At 48.3% G+C, this 18,266-nt stretch overlaps 1 protein-coding gene across 9 annotated transcripts in view; it reads right to left on the reverse strand.

The window, feature by feature from the left end:
- FCHSD2 (FCH and double SH3 domains 2) overlaps window positions 1-18,266 on the reverse strand; it is a 237,785-nt gene that overhangs the window by 105,837 nt on the left and 113,682 nt on the right. For all 9 annotated transcript variants that reach the window (XM_075592710.1, XM_075592708.1, XM_075592703.1 and 6 more), the window contains exons 5-6: window positions 13,362-13,506; window positions 11,107-11,240 (exon numbers count right to left, since the gene is read on the reverse strand). In XM_075592710.1, the coding sequence (XP_075448825.1) occupies window positions 11,107-11,240; window positions 13,362-13,506 (279 nt within the window). The remainder of the gene's footprint in view (window positions 1-11,106; window positions 11,241-13,361; window positions 13,507-18,266) is intronic.

Here is an 18,266-nt window from a genome sequence, read left to right on the forward strand (position 1 = left end):
TTTATATATAGATACAGCTCAACCCCGTTATAATGCGATCCGTTACAATGCGAATCCGCTTATAACGCGACGCAAGCGTGGCTCCCAATTTCCGTATCTATGAATACTTTACAACACGGTTATTGGTGTCTTAAATACTTTATTGTACAATGCATACAATTGTACATTATTTCTAACGCGACCCGCTTATAACGCGATGTGATTCTTTGGACCCCAAGCACAGCGTTAAAAGGGGGTTGAGCTGTATATATAAAATGGATGTCTTATAGTGGACCAACACAAAGCATTTTATTTTTAGATTATTCTGACTTTGTATCTTTGGGATACGATTATTTTAAGGACTATTTCATGGCCTAAATATGGTACACAGCTTTATGGCAAGTAAGGAGGACAAATGGTACTGCATTAATCTTCATACTTTTCGACACAAACTCCGTTGTCCTGCTGTTTACAGGGCTCAGCGTATTGTCAGCCCCAAAAACAATAATTATATGAAAAGATATTGGTAAGCAAGAGATCATGCACTCACTAAATCAAACAGCCTCTTCACTGGTAGATTGTAGCATCGTTAGATCACTTATTGCAGCTGGATTGCACGACCACCAAACGTCATTATTTGTATTATTTGTAATAAGAGATAATTATAATCTGATTTAACGCAGGTGGCAACTGATATAGTTTCATTGTGAAATGTATTTAGACTAGCTTTAAGATTTGAAACTGGTCTGGCCTGCGCGCACATTAGGTTCTGTGCTGCAGACAAGATCAACCCCAATCACAAAACGGTGTATTGAGACACTTTTTATAGCAGCTAGGAGTCATATGACTAAAAGGTTGGGGGAGATATAATTAGCAATAAAAGAATGTCATTAAAAAAAAAAAAAAAAAAAAAAAAATATTTAACGTGCATTTTTCTTATTACTTTGATTGACAGAAAATAGTTTTTGATGTATATACATCAACTGTGTGTTAACCCAGTGCTGCACAATCTTTCCTGCTCGCGCCCCCCCCCCCTCCTGCATCCCTCCCTGCTCGCGCCCCCTTCCTTATCTCCTCACCGGCTCCCGGCGTCAAATGACGTTGCGGGTTCACGTGACGTCACGCTGCCATGCCAAAGTGACGTCACATGACGCCGCGTTGCCGAAGAGAAGGTAAGTGAAGTTGCAGAGGCCTCACGCGACCCCCCGGCATTAATTTAAATGCCTTGGGGGAAGAGCGCGGGCCCCCTGCAACCGCTGCGCCCCCCTGAATAATCGTGCGCCCCCCCACTTTGCGCACCGCTGTGTTAACTGTTCCAATAGTCAAGTGACTAAACCAGGAGTGGCCGACTCCAGTCCTCAAGGGCCACCAACAGGTCAGGTTTTCAGGATATCCCCTGCTTCAGTCGGTGACTGAGCTACCTGTGCTGAAGCAGGGATATCCTTAAAAGCTGACCTGTCGGTGGCACCTGAGGACTGGAGTCGGCCGCGCCTGCACTGAACGTTTCGGGTGGAACTCACCAAGCAGTTGTACCTCCATGGAAGACGGTGTAGGGAATATTCCGCCCCTCTTCGTAACCCGCTTGCTGCCAGGCGTGACTGCAGTCGCAGAGCAGCGCTGCAGACCACCCCGCCAGGTAAGAGGTTACAGTAACATAGATTGCTGTCCCGGCTGAAGGTGCACGTGCAGTGGTATTTGATTAGTGTAGATTGGTTGGGAAATGACATGCAAATGAGCACACAATGTGTCACCTTTTGCCTGGAATATCCCTTCATATGGAACCCATTTAAGCAGATGCATCGCCGTTCACACAGCTTTTAAGCACAGCATGGGACTAGCAAAGCAAGTCAAACCACCATAAGCTCAATATATATATATAAGAAAACAGGACAGGCACTCCAAAATCCAAAGGTAAAATGTATTGCTCAACGTTTCGGCTCCCAAACAGAGCCTTTATCAAGAGCCCCAACAGTGATACAGCAGTGAACATATTTATAACCTGAAGTGACCCCTAGGAAACCCGCAAAAAGCTCACTCACTGAACCCCTGGTGACATCATGAGTCAGGTGGAAACCCAGCGGGACCAGAGGGGGCCAAAAATCCCAAAAGGCAATCAGGGGAAAGGGAGGGGGATGGGGGTTAGGCCAAAGTTAGGATACATACCCCTAGAATAGTACGGTACAAACCCCGTAACACAAACCAGTTCATGTAAAACAAATATATATATTCACCGTGCTTCTCCGTGTAGGGAGCATGAAAAAACAGTATATTTATTTCCCCGTTTACTGTTAGCCCAAAGGGAGAAGCGCAGGGATTCACTTTCTGTTATTTCACAAACCAGTTCATAATATACTAACACAAATGCAAATGTAACCATTACAAATCGCAACAGCAATTTAAGTAGCAAAAAAAGTAACAAAATGTTGATTGGTATGCTAGGCCAGCGGTGCGCAAACTGGGGGGCGCAAGACTGTCTGCGGGGAGCGCGACACTGCCGACGGGGGGCGCGGGGTTTACAGAGGCCCCGCGCGCTTCCCGAAGGCACTTAAATTAAGTGCCGGGCGAAGGCCTCTGTAAAGCTAACTTACATTGGCTCCGGCGGCTTCTTAGACGCGTCGCCATGGCAACGATGTGATGTCATGACGCCGGAGCCGAAGTAAGAGGGGAGACGCGGAGAGAGGGGAACTGCCAGCATGGGGGGCGCAGGGAAAAAGGTTTTGCGCTCCCCTGTGCTAGGCAGCAGTCTGGAGAGTGAATCTGGAGGGGAAATACATACGGGGTGATGTTAAGGGATCCAACTAGGCAAACTGGGGGGCTAAGGCAGATCAGGCAGCTGTAAAAAATAATAATAAGGCAAACAGTCACCAGTAACAGATGTAGAGGCAAGTCCAATGATGTAGTGATCATGGAGTTTCAAGTTGTGTGTTGGTCGCAGAGGGGAAGACAGCTGATTGAGGTGTTGGTCTGGCTGGTCCATAGTACAGGCATACCCCGCATTAACGTACGCAATGGGACCAGAGCATGTATGGAAAGCGAAAATGTACTTAAAGTGAAGCACAAACTTTTCCCACTTATTGATGCATGTACTGTACTGCAATCATCATATACGTGCATAACTGATGTAAATAACACACGTGTAACAGGCTCTATAGTGTCCCCGCTCGCGCACAGCTCAGGTACAGGTAGGGAGCCGGTATTGCTGTTCAGGACGTGCTGACAGGCGCATGCGCGAGCTGCCGTTTGCCTATTGGGCGACATGTCCTTACTCGCGAGTGTACTTAAAGTGAGTGTCCTTAAACCGGGGTATGTCTGTACAGGAATCCCAAAAGTGCTGACAACCCCCATCTGCAGCAAGCACAGTGGAGTGTGGAGATGGTGGCGGAGAAATAGCCAGCTGATCCTCACCATAGCAGAGCTGTCACAACATCAAAGGACTCCCAGCAATTCTCACAGCCGTAGACAGCAGTAAACCCTGTGGTGTGTAGAGATCATGGCAGTAATATGTCAATCCACAGGCTCCTCTCCCACAAGGCCAGTGGTAAATAAATGACAGTGCTTGGGATTAGTCTTTTGTAGAAAAACGCATTCATGTGGTCTGCTCAGCTTGGATAGGCTCACACTGGGGTTCCCCACACATATCCTGGGGTCCCCACACATGTCCTGAGGTACACAGCTTCAACTGTTCTCATGTTGGAAGAAGGCAATCAAGTCTTTAGTTTGTAATCCAATGTAGGAGTCACTATACTTATTGTGACCCCCCAACCTCCAGCTTCCCAGTAGGCGAAAGCACAGTGCATTGGTCCTGGCTTGGGACCTTGCAGCACCTAGTCGCATAGTTGGGTGACCAGAACAGGGTCCGTCCATCTTCACTGGGGAAGTCTATAGGACAATATGCAGTTCCAGTATATAATCAGTTTCTATGCCTATTTTTGAGGAAACATGACAGGGAGAGGCTGGTATTTGAGGCCTTTGGGTGTCACAGTATTTAGCTCGTGAATCAAAGAGCATTTCGCGTTGGAGGAGCAAATGTTCTTGATTTCCACCCCTGGGTGGTCTATTTACCCGATCAATAGGCATACACCTAAGAGTGGTAGCGTTGGTGGCCCTGTGTAAGGAAATGTTTGGCAGCGGGTTGGTCGGACTTTCCTTTCCGAAGGGCAGCCCTCAGGCTCGATCAGTGCACCGCCATCCTCTCTGTGAACTGCCTCTGCGTCTTGCCTACAGTATATCGAAGAGCCCACACGGGCATCTAAGTGCAAGCAATTGAGGTAACACGTGATAATCTTATTAGAGCACTTTTAACATAGTTTCTGTCATTCTTTACACAATTGTCTATAGTTAACTGTATTAAAAGAAGAAAGTCACTGTGCAGTATACTGTACACCAGTGTTTTTCAACCACTTGTGAGGGGGGGGGGGTTATTGTAGTGTGTGTACTGTAGGTGGTTATTCTAATTTGTGTATGGGAGGGGTACTGTATTGTAGAGGGGGAATTGTATGTGTGTGGCCACGGGGTGGAGGGGAGGAAGGAAGGATTGGGGGAGCTAGATTGAGTGTGGATGGGGGGGGGGGGATTACTGAGTGATAGCCGAAGGAGGGGGGGGGAGAGAGTGTGAGAGGAAAAAGGGGGGTAGCGAGGGAGGGGGTGTAAGAGGGGGGAGAGAAATATACGAGACGAGAGGGGTGAATAGAGCAGAGTGAGAAGGTGTAAAAGCAGGGGGGGGGGCTCGCAGGGCTGGCAAAACGCTGGGGGGGGGGGGTGGGGGTCTAATGGAAACTCCTGAATCTATGGAACATGTTCACTCATAATGGGGCCCTGGAAATTAACTTGTCTGGGGGCCCGCGCATGTCTAGCTACGCCGCTGCTCACCCCCATCCCCCTCCCTTTCCCCCGATTTCCTTTTGGGATTTTTGGCCCCCTCTGGCCCCGCTGGGTTTCCACCTGACTCATGACGTCAGCAGGGGTTCAGTGAGTGAGTTTTTCGCGGGTTTTCTAGGGGTCACTTCAGGTTATAAATATGATCACTGCTGTATCACTGTTGGGGCTCTTGATAAAAGCACTGTTTGGGAGCCGAAACGTTGAGGAATAAATAAATGTCACCTTTGGATTTTGGAGAGCCTGTCCTGTTATCCTGCAGATGTCCTACCTGTATCTACACACGTGAGTGCCTGTTTTTCTGGATTGAGATATACACACACACACGTGTGTGTGTGTGTGTGTGTGTGTGTGTGTGTGTGTGTGTGTGTGTGTGTGTATATATATATACAAATACAACTGTATGCTCATCTGCATGTCTTAGGCAGGTCTGCAACCCCACCTTTCCCCATCATCACCCAGCATACAGCACTTCCACTACAGCAAGGGATTCTGGGAAATGACATGCAATATATATATATATCTTCTCTTATATTATATATTTGTGAAAGCACTGTATGCCTGTCTGCATCTTCCTGTGTCCCTAGGGGAAATCTCATTGGTCCCTTGGGCCGCCCGCCCCCACACCTCTCATTGGCCTGAGGCGGAGTGACCACACACACACACTCTGTTGCTTGGCCTCACTCTCCCCCGTTGGACCGCAGCTCACCTTCCACACCCCCCCCCTCCTCTCCCGGTGCCCCTCCTCTCCCGGTGCCCCTCACTCTCTTCCCCCTCCCCACCTCACCCAAATCCCCACGCTCCGCAACATCCCCAGCCGCACCATCACCCTCACCGTGTGCCGCTCCCGGAGAGGGGAAGCGCGGCCTTCCTGCTCAGCAGCAAACTCCAGGCTCCTCCCCCCTCGCTCACAACGAGGAAAAGCGCGGCGCGGCCCGGGCCTCCTGCACTCCCCCTCACGTGCGCCGGCTCCCGGAGAGGGGAAGCGCGGCCCTCCTGCTCAGCAGCAAACTCCAGGCTCCTCCCCCCTCGCTCACAACGAGGAACGGAGGGGAAGCGCGGCGCGGCCCGGGCCTCCTGCACTCCCCCTCACGTGCGCCGGCTCCCGGACGGAGGGTAAGCGCGGCACGGGCCTCCTGCCACTCTTGCCCCCCGCCAGCTTCCCGAACTCACCTCCTGCCCCAGCCAGATGCCACGGGGTCAAGGTAAGTCACCCACCGTCTCCCACCCACGCACTGTCACCCAGTCACCCACACACCCACCCAGTCACCCACACACCCACCCAGTCACTTTCACCCAGTCACCCACTTTCACCCAGTCACCCACTCACTCACCCACCCACTCAGTCACCCACCCAGTCACCCACCCACCCACTCAGTCACCCACCCACCCACTCAGTCACCCACCCACCCACTCAGTCACCCACCCACCCACTCAGTCACCCACTCAGTCACCCACCCACTCACTCAGTCACCCACCCACCCACCCACTCACTCAGTCACCCACCCACTCACTCAGTCACCCACCCACTCACTTACTCACCCACCCACTCACTTACTCACCCACCCACTCACTCAGTCACCCACACACCCACCCACACACCCACACCCAGTCACCCACTTTCACCCAGTCACCCACCCACTCACTCAGTCACCCACCCACTCACGTCACCCACCCACCCACTCAGTCACCCACCCACCCACTCAGTCACCCACCCACTCAGTCACCCACCCACTCATTCACCCACCCATTCAGTCAGTCACCCACCCATTCAGTCAGTCAGTCACCCAGTCACCCGGGGGAAGCCCAACCCTGTCGTCCGCCCCCCCCCAAAATTACATCCCGGGCAACGCCGGGTCTCTCAGCTAGTATATATATAAATATATATATATAAATGAATAGACGATAACTTGGTTAACAAGATATATATATATATATATATCATAGTTACCAGTCCATGAACTAATAAAGGAGACAGCATACAGCAAGGATTAATCCAAAAATGATGTATTCAAAACACACTGTTGCACGAATGCTGTCTCCTTTATTAGTTCATGGACTGGTAACTATGCTGTTTATCTCTATGGGACAAGCATCTGCCTTATGCTTTGTATCAGTGTGCTGACTGGCTCTGTCTACTATATATATAGTATATATAGTATTCACACATATATATATATATATACACACATATATATATATATATATATATATATATATATATATATATATATATTACTCACCATAACATATATATATATATATATATATATATATATTACTCACCATAACTTAACTCAGTATTATGGTTTGGCCTATCCCATAAGCCTCTCTTGCATTCCCAGTAAAATCAACCCCACACTGATGAGACCCATCAAGGTCGAAACAGCTGTCTGTGGGTGGTTTTCTGGGTATGCACCTTAACCCTGGCTGTGCTCAAAGCTGTGACCATGCAGCAAGCTTAAGCCTATAGGGAACCATGTTAAAAATGGTTATTGAGGCAAAAAGTGACACTGTGTGCTCATTTGCATGTCATTTCCCAGAATCCCTTGCTGCAGTGGAAGTGCTGTATGCTGGGTGATAATGGGGAAAGGCGGGGTTGCAGACCTGCCTAAGACATGCAGATGAGCATACAGCTATATTTGCATATATATATATATATATATATACATATACATATATATATATATATATATATATACATACATACACGTACAGATAACACTGTCGTGCAAAATGGATGATCATTAAATACTCAACCAGAATATTAAGCAAAGAATTAATTTTACTGAAAGGAAATTTTCGATTGCTTACTGCATTCCCCCCCCCCCCCCCCCGTCTGCATTGGAGAGACCCTGCCAGCACGCGCAGGATATACATGGATACATTGCTGATAATCCTTTGCCAGATAGAAGACGCTAATCTCTGGGCAGTCCTACTTACACATAACATTGTCCATGTAATTCCAGCAGTGGCAGCGGTCCATAAAAACAATACCGTGTGCTTCAAATTGCTTTCTGCTGCCGGTCTTCTCCATTACATTTGCAAAGTATAAGATTAGGAATGCAAGAGGCATAGAATGTAAATGGGTAACTTTGATGAGCAAAGTGGTAAATCACACTGAGTGATTTTACAGTAGAACAGAATGCAATAATCACCCTTTAAAGCTGCAGAACAAGCAATATCCTACATGTGCTTTATTCATTTTTATTTTTAGAAATCAGTTCTGTCTTATGAGAAAATACATGTCGCATTTAAAAAAAAAAAAAAACTCTGAATTACATTTTGAATGTATTATAATGTAACAAGCCTTTTTGTGTATATAGCAACCACTTACAAAGTCACACTGACTGCAGGATACTCATCTGCAGTCATTTAGTGAACCCCCGAGCCGAATCTTCACTGATCGATCACAGTAGAACGGATCGATTGGCAACTTAGCTAATTACTTATCAATGTGTGTATTGTATTGATGCCCATATTAAATGGGGGGAAAAAACCCGGCAGCATGGACTGCTGTTTTAAGTTAAAATGTACTTATTTAACGCTAGCATCTGCCTTATCCTTTGCCCATGCAAACCACAATGTTACCTTGATGTAGTTTTAGTAAATACATTCGCAGAGGTCGAATTGTATGGGTATTGGGGTGGATTGTGTGTGTGCGTGGGGGCGGAGGGGGGGAATTGTGTGTATGTGGGGGGAATTGTGTGCGTGTGTGTTGGGGGGATTGTGTGTGTGTGGGGGGGGGGGGATTGTGTGTGTGTGGGGGGGGGGGGATTGTGTGTGTGTGTGTGGGGGGGGGGAGATTGTGTGTGTGTGTGTGGGGGGGGGAGATTGTGTGTGTGGCCAGGGGGGGGGGAGGAGGGAGTGAGTGTGAGGCGGGTGGGGGGGGGGGGGGGATTGAGTGAGCGTGGGGTAATTGAGTGATAGCATGAGGGGTGGGGGGAAAGAGTGTGAGAGGAGAAAGACGGGTGTAAAAAAGGGAGAGAGAGAGGGGGGGTGGGGAGAGAGAGCAAGAGAGAGGAGTGAGGGGGGAGAGTGCTTGAGGAAAAGAGGGGGAAGAGTGAGGGACAGGGGGGGAGAGAAATACATGGGGGTAATAGAGGGGGAGAGCAAGCTGGTTTGAGGTGGGGTGGGGGGGGGGCTTGCAAGACCACCGACACAGGGGGTAAGGGCCCCGGGTCGAATCTCTAGTCCAGAGCCCCAGGAAATCTGTCGGCGGCCCTGCACTCCACACACACCTAGCAGACCTGTTGGTCCGGGGACCCCCCAGCTTCCTCCTCCGGTCAGGCAGAAGTTGAATCCCGGCTCCGACAGAAGGAGGGAGAGCATTGCGATTGATCAGGGAGATGGGGGGTGGGGGGCACAGTACCAGCCCACCGCACCACCTCCAATCGGGCAGTCCACCCATGCCTGGCACTATGAAGGTTAAGAGGACATAACGCTGCATAACACAGGAGTGGGACAGGTGACAAACTAAGTACTGCATACAGTATGTTCTGGTTTGGTTTTAAGCCAATCAGCTCGGAACACACACATTCGACTGGTGCATCCAATGACATTGCCTCTATTGCTTGGCTCCAGAATAAGTCGCCACTTTAGCCTCCTAGAGCCACCAGTGTCAGAGGTTAAATAATCTCGGGAATGTGAATTTTCCTGTTTACATGACTGGTGCGAAAACGATACAGGGAAAACTCCCAGTTAAACAAAAGGGTTTGAGAAGCAAGGAAACCTGCTTTTCACATTTAATTCTTTGAAAAGGGAGCCCAAAACCGAAATTCTCACACTGACAGACACAACAAAAAAAATCTTCTCTGAGAAGAATAAGACATTATTTCTAATACTACTCTTTGTAGTTTGCTTGGAAAAAACCCTCTCTGCTGCCTGGTGAGAATAAAAAGGAGTTGCCATGTGAATAATCTTTGGGCCTTGGTAAATGAAATGTAAAAAAAATACATCCAAAATAGTAATAGTTAAGGTTGGAAATTTGCTTTAAATGGGATCACATGGAGTGGACTTTCAAAATAGATATATATTGGTGGAATTGTCCCTTCAAAGAGACAATCCAGATAATCCTTATTAAAAATTAATGACCTAAATTGCCGATCAATCCCTTCACCCGTGATCAATCCGCAAAGATCCTGCTTCCCAGGGTTCACTAAATGGCCGCCTTTCAGTTTCAACGAATCCTCCGGTCAGTGTAACTCGGCAGCTACAATGTATCCTGATATTACTATGGCAACATGATCTATTGTTACAGTTTGCAGCACACACTGCTGGGAACATTGCCAACAAATGATGACAAACAGGAAAGCGTTACAAAGATCTTGCAGTGTTGGCGACGTGGGCGAAAACCCGCTACAGAATTCAAAGGTTGCTCATTATATAAAAAATCATTACAAATGGTATTAAGAGATGAATTGAAAAAAAAAAAAGTGCAGTATTACCTAATACTATATCATATAGGAGAAAAAAAGGACCCAGTCTTCCAGCACTCAATCACAACAAATGTATAATTGTAAATTTAAAATACTTTATTAATAACCATGAATAAAAAATAGGGTGTTAAAAACGTAATTAAATGGTGTATTACAACAGCACGTGACTGTATCCTTGATAGCCCACCTAAGACTAGGTGGGTGGATGTAATAAGATCCCTAATAGATATTCGGGATCAATACGCTATAAGTTATAGCTTCCTTAATGGTATAGGAACGGTGCCTATGAGAGCTCACCAAAGGATAATCTCAATGTTGGTGTATCCAGGCGTGTAATGCACACTCAATTGATACACTAAATATATGCATATTCTGTGGCATGGTATGCGATAGGTAAGACCATATCTGCCCCTAATTGAGGTTGCACTAGTTACCACATAAACTCTCCAGCGCTGTCAATGCTAGGTCTATGGTAGAAATATAAATTGCCCACACAATGAAATTGCGCAGACTAATGGGCAATACCTAATACCTAATACCACAGAACTGATTTATTTATTAAAAAAAAAAAAAATAAAAAAAAAATCACATGTACAGTAGGATATTGCTTTGATGGCTCCTTTAAACAAAGAATTACGTATTTTAATTATGGCTGCAACAGTCACTGTCTACTGTATGTTCTCTGTGAATATTGCCAGTATGAACTCAGTCACAGTTCCCTTCCGCTGTCCAGCGCTCGCCAAGTGGTGCAATGAATGAATTATTGTAAAGTCGCTGTATCTTTTGCTAATAATATTAGACACAGGCAACGTACTTGGCATCAATGTCGGCTTTTTCCCGCATTGCGTGAGCCATCTGTTCGGTCTCAAAGTACTTCTTCTTGGCCTTGGCTAAATCCTTCACTGTCTCCTGCAGCTCAGTCTGGATCTTTGTCAACTGGTCCACGCACTGCAAAACAAAGGCGAAAGTGAATTGTTTTAGCATCTGACCACACAGGCAATGCTTTGGGTTTTCAGCCCCCGTCCCAAGGGAGGCCTTTTATTGCAATATTGTTCTTTTGCATTTCTAGGGGATGTGTCTGGAGTTATGCTGCATTTTAAATATGGCTTAATTACCATGGATACGTAATATTGACTTAATCCATGATACTCAATTTAACCCGATCATAAATTAGAAGGGTTTGACTTCTCTTAGCAGCGATTATTAATATATATATATATATATATATATATATATATATATATATATATTTGTCTTTTGCTTTATAAAACGAGAACACAATATAGGGAGTCTATATTCTGAATATAGTGCAAGCACAATGAGTATGATTCTGTTTAAATAATATCAGCCCAAGAACAGGGCTTTACTTGGCAATGAATGCCTTGGCCATTGGTTTAAGACAGCAGCGAAAAACAAGATTAATGTTTTCTTCTATACATTCTACAGGCCTACTCCAGCCCTCTAGGGCAACCAACAGGTCAGGTTTTAAGGATACCCCTGCTTCAGCACAGGTGGCTCAGTTGAAGACGAACGCCACTGATTGAGCCACCTCTACTGAAGCAGGGATATCCTTAAAACCTGACCTGTTGGTTGGCCTAAGGACTGGAATTAGACCACCCCGACATAAAGCCTTATCATAAAAGATAGACGGTAAAAAAAACCCCGAAACATTTGGTTTCAATAAAACATTAAAAGTTGAACAAATGAATTAATTCCCAGGACTTTAAAAATACGATAGATTTTGTCTAGCCAGCCCCAATATTTTTGTTGGTAAAAAAGATAAATAGAACAAAAAAAAAAAAACACCCTGCCAATACCTCTGCTTTGTCTCTTATTTGTATATATCTTTCTATCGCCACCTGTACCCCCTACCCGTTACACTCCACCCACACTCTCAGGAACGCCTCGGCCAACCATCGCACCTCCAGCGTGTCATGTCACCGTCCCTTCCGGTCGTGTGGTGGAAGCAAACAGCAGCGAGGCCGGAAGGGAAGAGGAGGGTCGTGTCCCAGTGACGCGAGAACCTTTGAAAACGAGTGCGCGAGTTTCCGTTTATTTTTTCGCGTATGTATATTACTTAATGCATTATGGACTTTCAGTTCAGGACCACTCGGCAAGCAGAAAATAGCACGTATCCCGATTACACTGGTCTCAGACGCTGATCTACACTCTACTGAGTTTTTTTATGGAGTAAACCTATTTCCCTTGAAATGCTTGAAGGAATATTTGTATTCCAAATGGAGTGTGGATTATATATATATATTTTCCACACCCCCCACCCGCTGCATTTACTGATCCATGAGCTATGCTCTTTTTGCATGGTGCCGTGTTTCTTGCACTTGCTTTATGTATGTATGTACCACCATATATTTTTGCCTTTTAATACAAAGTAAAAATATATTTTCTTCGTTTTTCTTATTATTCTTTATATACTTGTGCAGACTCCGGGGGCTGCCAGCTGCTTCTGTGCACACCCGCCATGGTTTTTTTTTTTTTTTGTGGCCAATTCTGAGAGCGCTTTTTTGAGCGTCTGTTAAACCTTCCACCGCAGGAGAGACACACCCCTTGCGCTTACATCCCCATTGGAGGCCGAGCTGTCAGCCATCACTCTGATCTTGGGAGTCACGTCCCACACTGCCTTGGTCGGCCCTTCTGCATCACCGACTGGGCACTGACCAGAGGATGTTGTGTGTAAAAACAGGGATGTGGAGCAGTTTTGGTGTGTGTATGTGTGTGCGAGAGTAAAAACAGGGATGTGGAGCAGGTTTGGTGTGTGTATATGTGTGCGAGAGTAAAAACAGGGAGAGAGAGTTGGCGTCCGCAGAATATAACAATATAATTATAGGGTTAACCCCCAAAAGGTTGTAAACCCCTGGTTTAACCCTTGACCCTACTAAACATGCCATTTCAAATCAAACCATTTTGGCCCTAGGAGCGATTGGTAATTTTAAAGTACAGGTTGTGACCAAACTGTTCTATTCAGAAACGATTTGCCATTTCGGTGCCTCAAACCTTTTTGACTTGTGTGCATGATCTTTAAACCGTGTAAGGGATTAAACAGTATTGTACCTTTTTTAGCTGCTGCTCCTTGTAGAGTTTCACCGTCCTCGCAGGCTCGGAGATGATGTTTTTATAATTCTCACAAATGTTAATCCGAGACTGTGCCACCTGCATTGTGCCTTCGAGGAAAGACTTCCAGACGGCATATATACTTCTGAAACCAGAAACAAACAAAAAAAAACATATTAACGCATAACCCCACATCTGATTAAATAGTCCAGGGGTTTGCCAAATCCAGTTCTCAAGGGCCATCAAAAGGTCAGGTTTTCAGGATATTGACTGAGCCATCTGTTCTGAAACAGGAATATCCTTACAACTTGACCTGTTGGTGGCCCTTGAGGACTGGAGTTGGCCACCCCTGAAACAGTCCAAGGTTTACATCCTCTGTTAAACATTGACCAGCACCAGAAGACGGAGTCTCTGTTCCTGCCTGTGATCCTGTTGATCGCGCTCTCCTACTCCATACTATTTTACATTGTTCTTTGTGGCACTGCCTTCTCTTGGTAATCTTCCCGTCTATTGCAATGCTCCTTCATAGTTTCCTTTTCTGGCACTTCCTCTTCTCCCGTCCGACTCTATGCTGGTGTCCCCAGGTCTCTGCTCTAGGACCTGTCTCCTTTCAGCAATTCCTTTGGCAAACAAATACAGTAGCTACGCTGCGGACATCCCAAATCTACCAGTCATCTTCTGAAGGCTCTCGCTCACTCACTTTCAAAAGTTCCCTCAAAACCCGAGGCCCACACCACCGCCCTGGTGGGCATACGGTCAATACCATTCTGAGTGGCCAGCCTTTTATATTGCAAGCTTCTCGGAGCAGGGACCCCATCACCCATCATTTCCCCCACGTTCTAATGTGCTGCGGGACAGCTTGGCACCATACGAATAAAATAATAACAACGATAACAACAGTTCAACTGAAACGGAAATTGTGTTTGGTTTATCTAGCCAGCTGCTTTCCATGAACATGCGCAACCTACTTGTAAACCCGGAAATACTATTATACCAATTGTTATTTTAGTAGTAATAGAATACTTTAATACTAGGCAGTCACCGCATCCAGTGGTAATGAATGCCACGGACTGTAAGGAGGTGTTTCTCTGTTTGTTTCCCATGTGGGTGACGTCAAGTCTTTTTATTAGGCGAATTAGTGGACGACATTTCCCTAATAACGTTCCACATGTCATCCAAGATTTTATACACGACTAGAAATAGCTCCACAAGTCGTATCATTAAGAGGCTAATTTTTCATGAAGAAGGTCTCTGACAAATCTTTTTCACATCCACATGATGTAAATATATAGCTTAGTGGCACATTGCTATTAACCTGCGGCCGGCGAATGCCTCCTAGTGCCTCCCAAACCTCACCCTCGTATTGTGTGCAGGCCGGCGAGCAGAACTCTGATGCGTTCATCTCTGATCACCAGATGCAACCTATCCGTGACTCTCCCGGTCTTGCCGTATTGCCTGGGAGTGAGGGAGCTGCAAGGGAGTCACCGGCAGGTCGCATCTGATGACTAAAGATCAGAGCCACTCGGCTCTGTGGGCAGCAGTGAGGAGGGGGAGGAAGAGAGCAAGATCCATGTATGTGTGTGCATGACTACTGTATATATGTATGAGTGGGTGTGCATGCCTATATGTATATGAGTGGGTGTGTGCATATGTGTGTGTGTGTGTGTGTATGCCTACAGTATATATGTGTGGGTGGGTGTGCGCATGCATGCCTGTGTGTTTGTGTGCATGCCTATATAATGTGTGTGTGTGTGTGTGTGTGTGTGTGTGTGTGTGTGTGTGTGTGTGTGTGTGTGTGTGTGTGTGTGTGTGTGTGTGTGTGTGTGTGTGTGTGTGTGTGTGTGTGTGTGTGTGTGTGTGCACATGCATGCCGGGGGTGTGTTTGTGTGCATGCCAATGTATTTCTGTGCATGTCTGTACATCTAAGTGTTTCTGCATGTTTGTAAGCATGTCTATATATCTGTATTTATTTCTAGTGTAAATGTTTTATTTTGACTCTTAATGGGGGCTGGATATCAAATGATCTGTTCTGGTAAACTGGTGAAATTAACACTCTTGGGTAGGGGTTATTCCTAACTAAGGCCGCGCGTATAGTGCTCGCGACGGGCGACGGCGCCCCAAAAACAAATGCATTGCCGCCGCGTGTGCTTATAGTAAGCACGACGGCGACAATGCGATGGAGCGACGTTGTGTCGCGAATTTTGGTAGCGGGCAATATGTGATTTTTCAAGGGCTGTCGCCTCATATGACAGCCCCTGAATCAATCAAATGCCAGTACGCCTGGGACGCCGCCGCAAAGCGAAATATAACTTTCGCTAGCGGCGACATCACCCGTCACGATGCCCGTCGCAGGCACTATATTCGCGGCCTACGGCAACTGTACTGGAAAGTTGCAATGGTGGGCAGATGTAGTTTAGGCTACTGTGTCCTGCACATTTTCTAATTGTTAACCCGCTTTGGTAATCACTTGTTACCTGCACGGAATGGAGCGGGGCTTTAGTACATGGAAGTAAAAATAGAGCGTTCCTTCAACAGAGCATCCGAACACCTGTGTCTGGGAGGTTAGCAAAAGCACAAAGAAGAAGAAGAAAGCCTCAAAGGAGGTAGCAGCTATAGAAAAGGGCAAAAAGGACAGCTTTTATTAAATACTAGCTGAGAGACCCGGCGTTGCCCGGGATGTAATGTTCCCGCTCCTCTCTGTCTCCTCTCTCCTCCCCCCTCTCTCTGTTTGTCCCCCATTCACATCAATCCAGTCCCCCCCTCCCTCCTTTACAGCTCTGTTTGTCCCCCTTTACAGCTTCATGCAGTGTGTGCGTCAGTCATTGTGTGTGCGTCAGTCAGTCAGTGTGTGTGTGTGTGTGTGCGCGCGTGCGTCAGTGAGTCTGACGCAGAAACACAAACACACACACACAGACTGAGTGACGCACACACACACACACACACTGTCAGTGTGTGTGTGTGTGCGCCAGTCAGTGTGTGTGTGTGTGTGTGCGCCAGTCAGTGTGTCTGTGCGTGCGCCAGTCAGTGTGTCTGTGCGTGCGCCAGTCAGTGTGTCTGTGCGTGCGCCAGTCAGTGTGTCTGCGCGTGCGTCAGTCAGTGTGTGTGCGCGTGCGTCAGTCAAGGTGTGTGTGCGCGTGCGTCAGTCAGGGTGTGTGTGCGCGTGCGTCAGTCAGGGTGTGTGTGCGCGTGCGTCAGTCAGGGTGTGTGTGCGCGTGCGTCAGTCAGGGTGTGTGTGCGCGTGCGTCAGTCAGGGTGTGTGTGCGCGTGCGTCAGTCAGGGTGTGTGTGCGCGTGCGTCAGTCAGGGTGTGTGTGCGCGTGCGTCAGTCAGGGTGTGTGTGCGCGTGCGTCAGTCAGGGTGTGTGTGCGCGTGCGTCAGTCAGGGTGTGTGTGCGCGTGCGTCAGTCAGGGTGTGTGTGCGCGTGCGTCAGTCAGGGTGTGTGTGCGCGTGCGTCAGTCAGGGTGTGTGTGCGCGTGCGTCAGTCAGGGTGTGTGTGCGCGTGAGTCAGTCAGGGTGTGTGTGCGTGCGTCAGTCAGGGTGTGTGTGTGCGTGCGTCAGTCAGGGTGTGTGTGTGCGTGCGTCAGTCAGGGTGTGTGTGTGCGTGCGTCAGTCAGGGTGTGTGTGCGTGCGTCAGTCAGGGTGTGTGCGCGCGTGCGTCAGTCAGGGTGTGTGTGCGTGCGTCAGTCAGGGTGTGTGTGTGCGTGCGTCAGTCAGGGTGTGTGTGTGCGTGCGTCAGTCAGGGTGTGTGTGTGCGTGCGTCAGTCAGGGTGTGTGCGCGCGTGCGTCAGTCAGGGTGTGTGCGCGCGTGCGTCAGTCAGGGTGTGTGTGCGTGCGGCAGTCAGGGTGTGTGTGCGCCAGTCAGTGTGTGTCTGTGCGCCAGTCAGTGTGTCTGTGCGTGCGCCAGTCAGGGTGTGTGTGCGTGCGTCAGTCAGGGTGTGTGTGCGCGTGCGTCAGTCAGGGTGTGTGTGCGCGTGCGTCAGTCAGGGTGTGTGTGCGTGCGTCAGTCAGGGTGTGTGTGCGTGCGTCAGTCAGGGTGTGTGTGCGTGCGTCAGTCAGGGTGTGTGTGCGGCGGTGAGTGGGTGAGTGGGCGAGTGTCTGTGTGTGACTGTGTGTCAGTCAGTGTGTGTCAGTCAGTGTGTGACTGTGTGTCAGTCAGTGTGTGACTGTGTGTCAGTCAGTGTGTGTCAGTCAGTGTGTGACTGTGTGTCAGTCAGTGTGTGACTGTGTGTCAGTCAGTGTGTGACTGTGTGTGTGTGTGACTGTGTGTGTGTCACTGTGTGTGTGTGTCACTGTGTGTGTGTGTACCTCCTTGCGCCAGCCGGTGCTCCCGGCTCGGCCGCGGGGGGGGGGGGTTAACTGCTTGCTGGCGCTCCCGGCGGTAAGACGGGGCCGCGATGAGAAGAGCTGAGTGAGGCGGCGTGTGAGAGGCGGCGGGAGTTTTGCTGGCGGCGGGAGTTTTGCTGGCGGTGTGTGAGAGGTGAGGTGGAGGAGGCTTGGCGCCGGGGAGGCTGAGGTTTGCGGTGAGGGGGGGCGGGGGGTTTGCGGTGAGGGGGGGCGGGGAGTTTGCGGTGAGGGGGGGCGGGGGGTTTGCGGTGAGGGGGGCACACACACACACACACACGACGGGAGTGAGAGGTGGTGGAGAGTGGGACTGGCGCAGATCCGAGGAGAGTGAGTGAGTGACTGTGTGTGTGAGTTAGTGTGTGTGTGTGTCTCTCCTTTGGCCCGTCACTCCGCCTCAGGCCAATGAGAGGTGTGCAGGGGCGGGCCAAGGGAGCAATCTCATTGGCCTGGCCCAAGGTCCAATGGGATTGCCGCTAGGGACACAGGGAGGGACACAGGGAGACACATACAGACATAGAAACATATGACTGTTTGAGAAATATATAGTAGATGTGCAGACTGA

Source organism: Ascaphus truei, chromosome 3 (genome assembly GCF_040206685.1).
Source record: "Ascaphus truei isolate aAscTru1 chromosome 3, aAscTru1.hap1, whole genome shotgun sequence".
NCBI classification, from domain to species: Eukaryota; Metazoa; Chordata; class Amphibia; order Anura; family Ascaphidae; genus Ascaphus; species Ascaphus truei.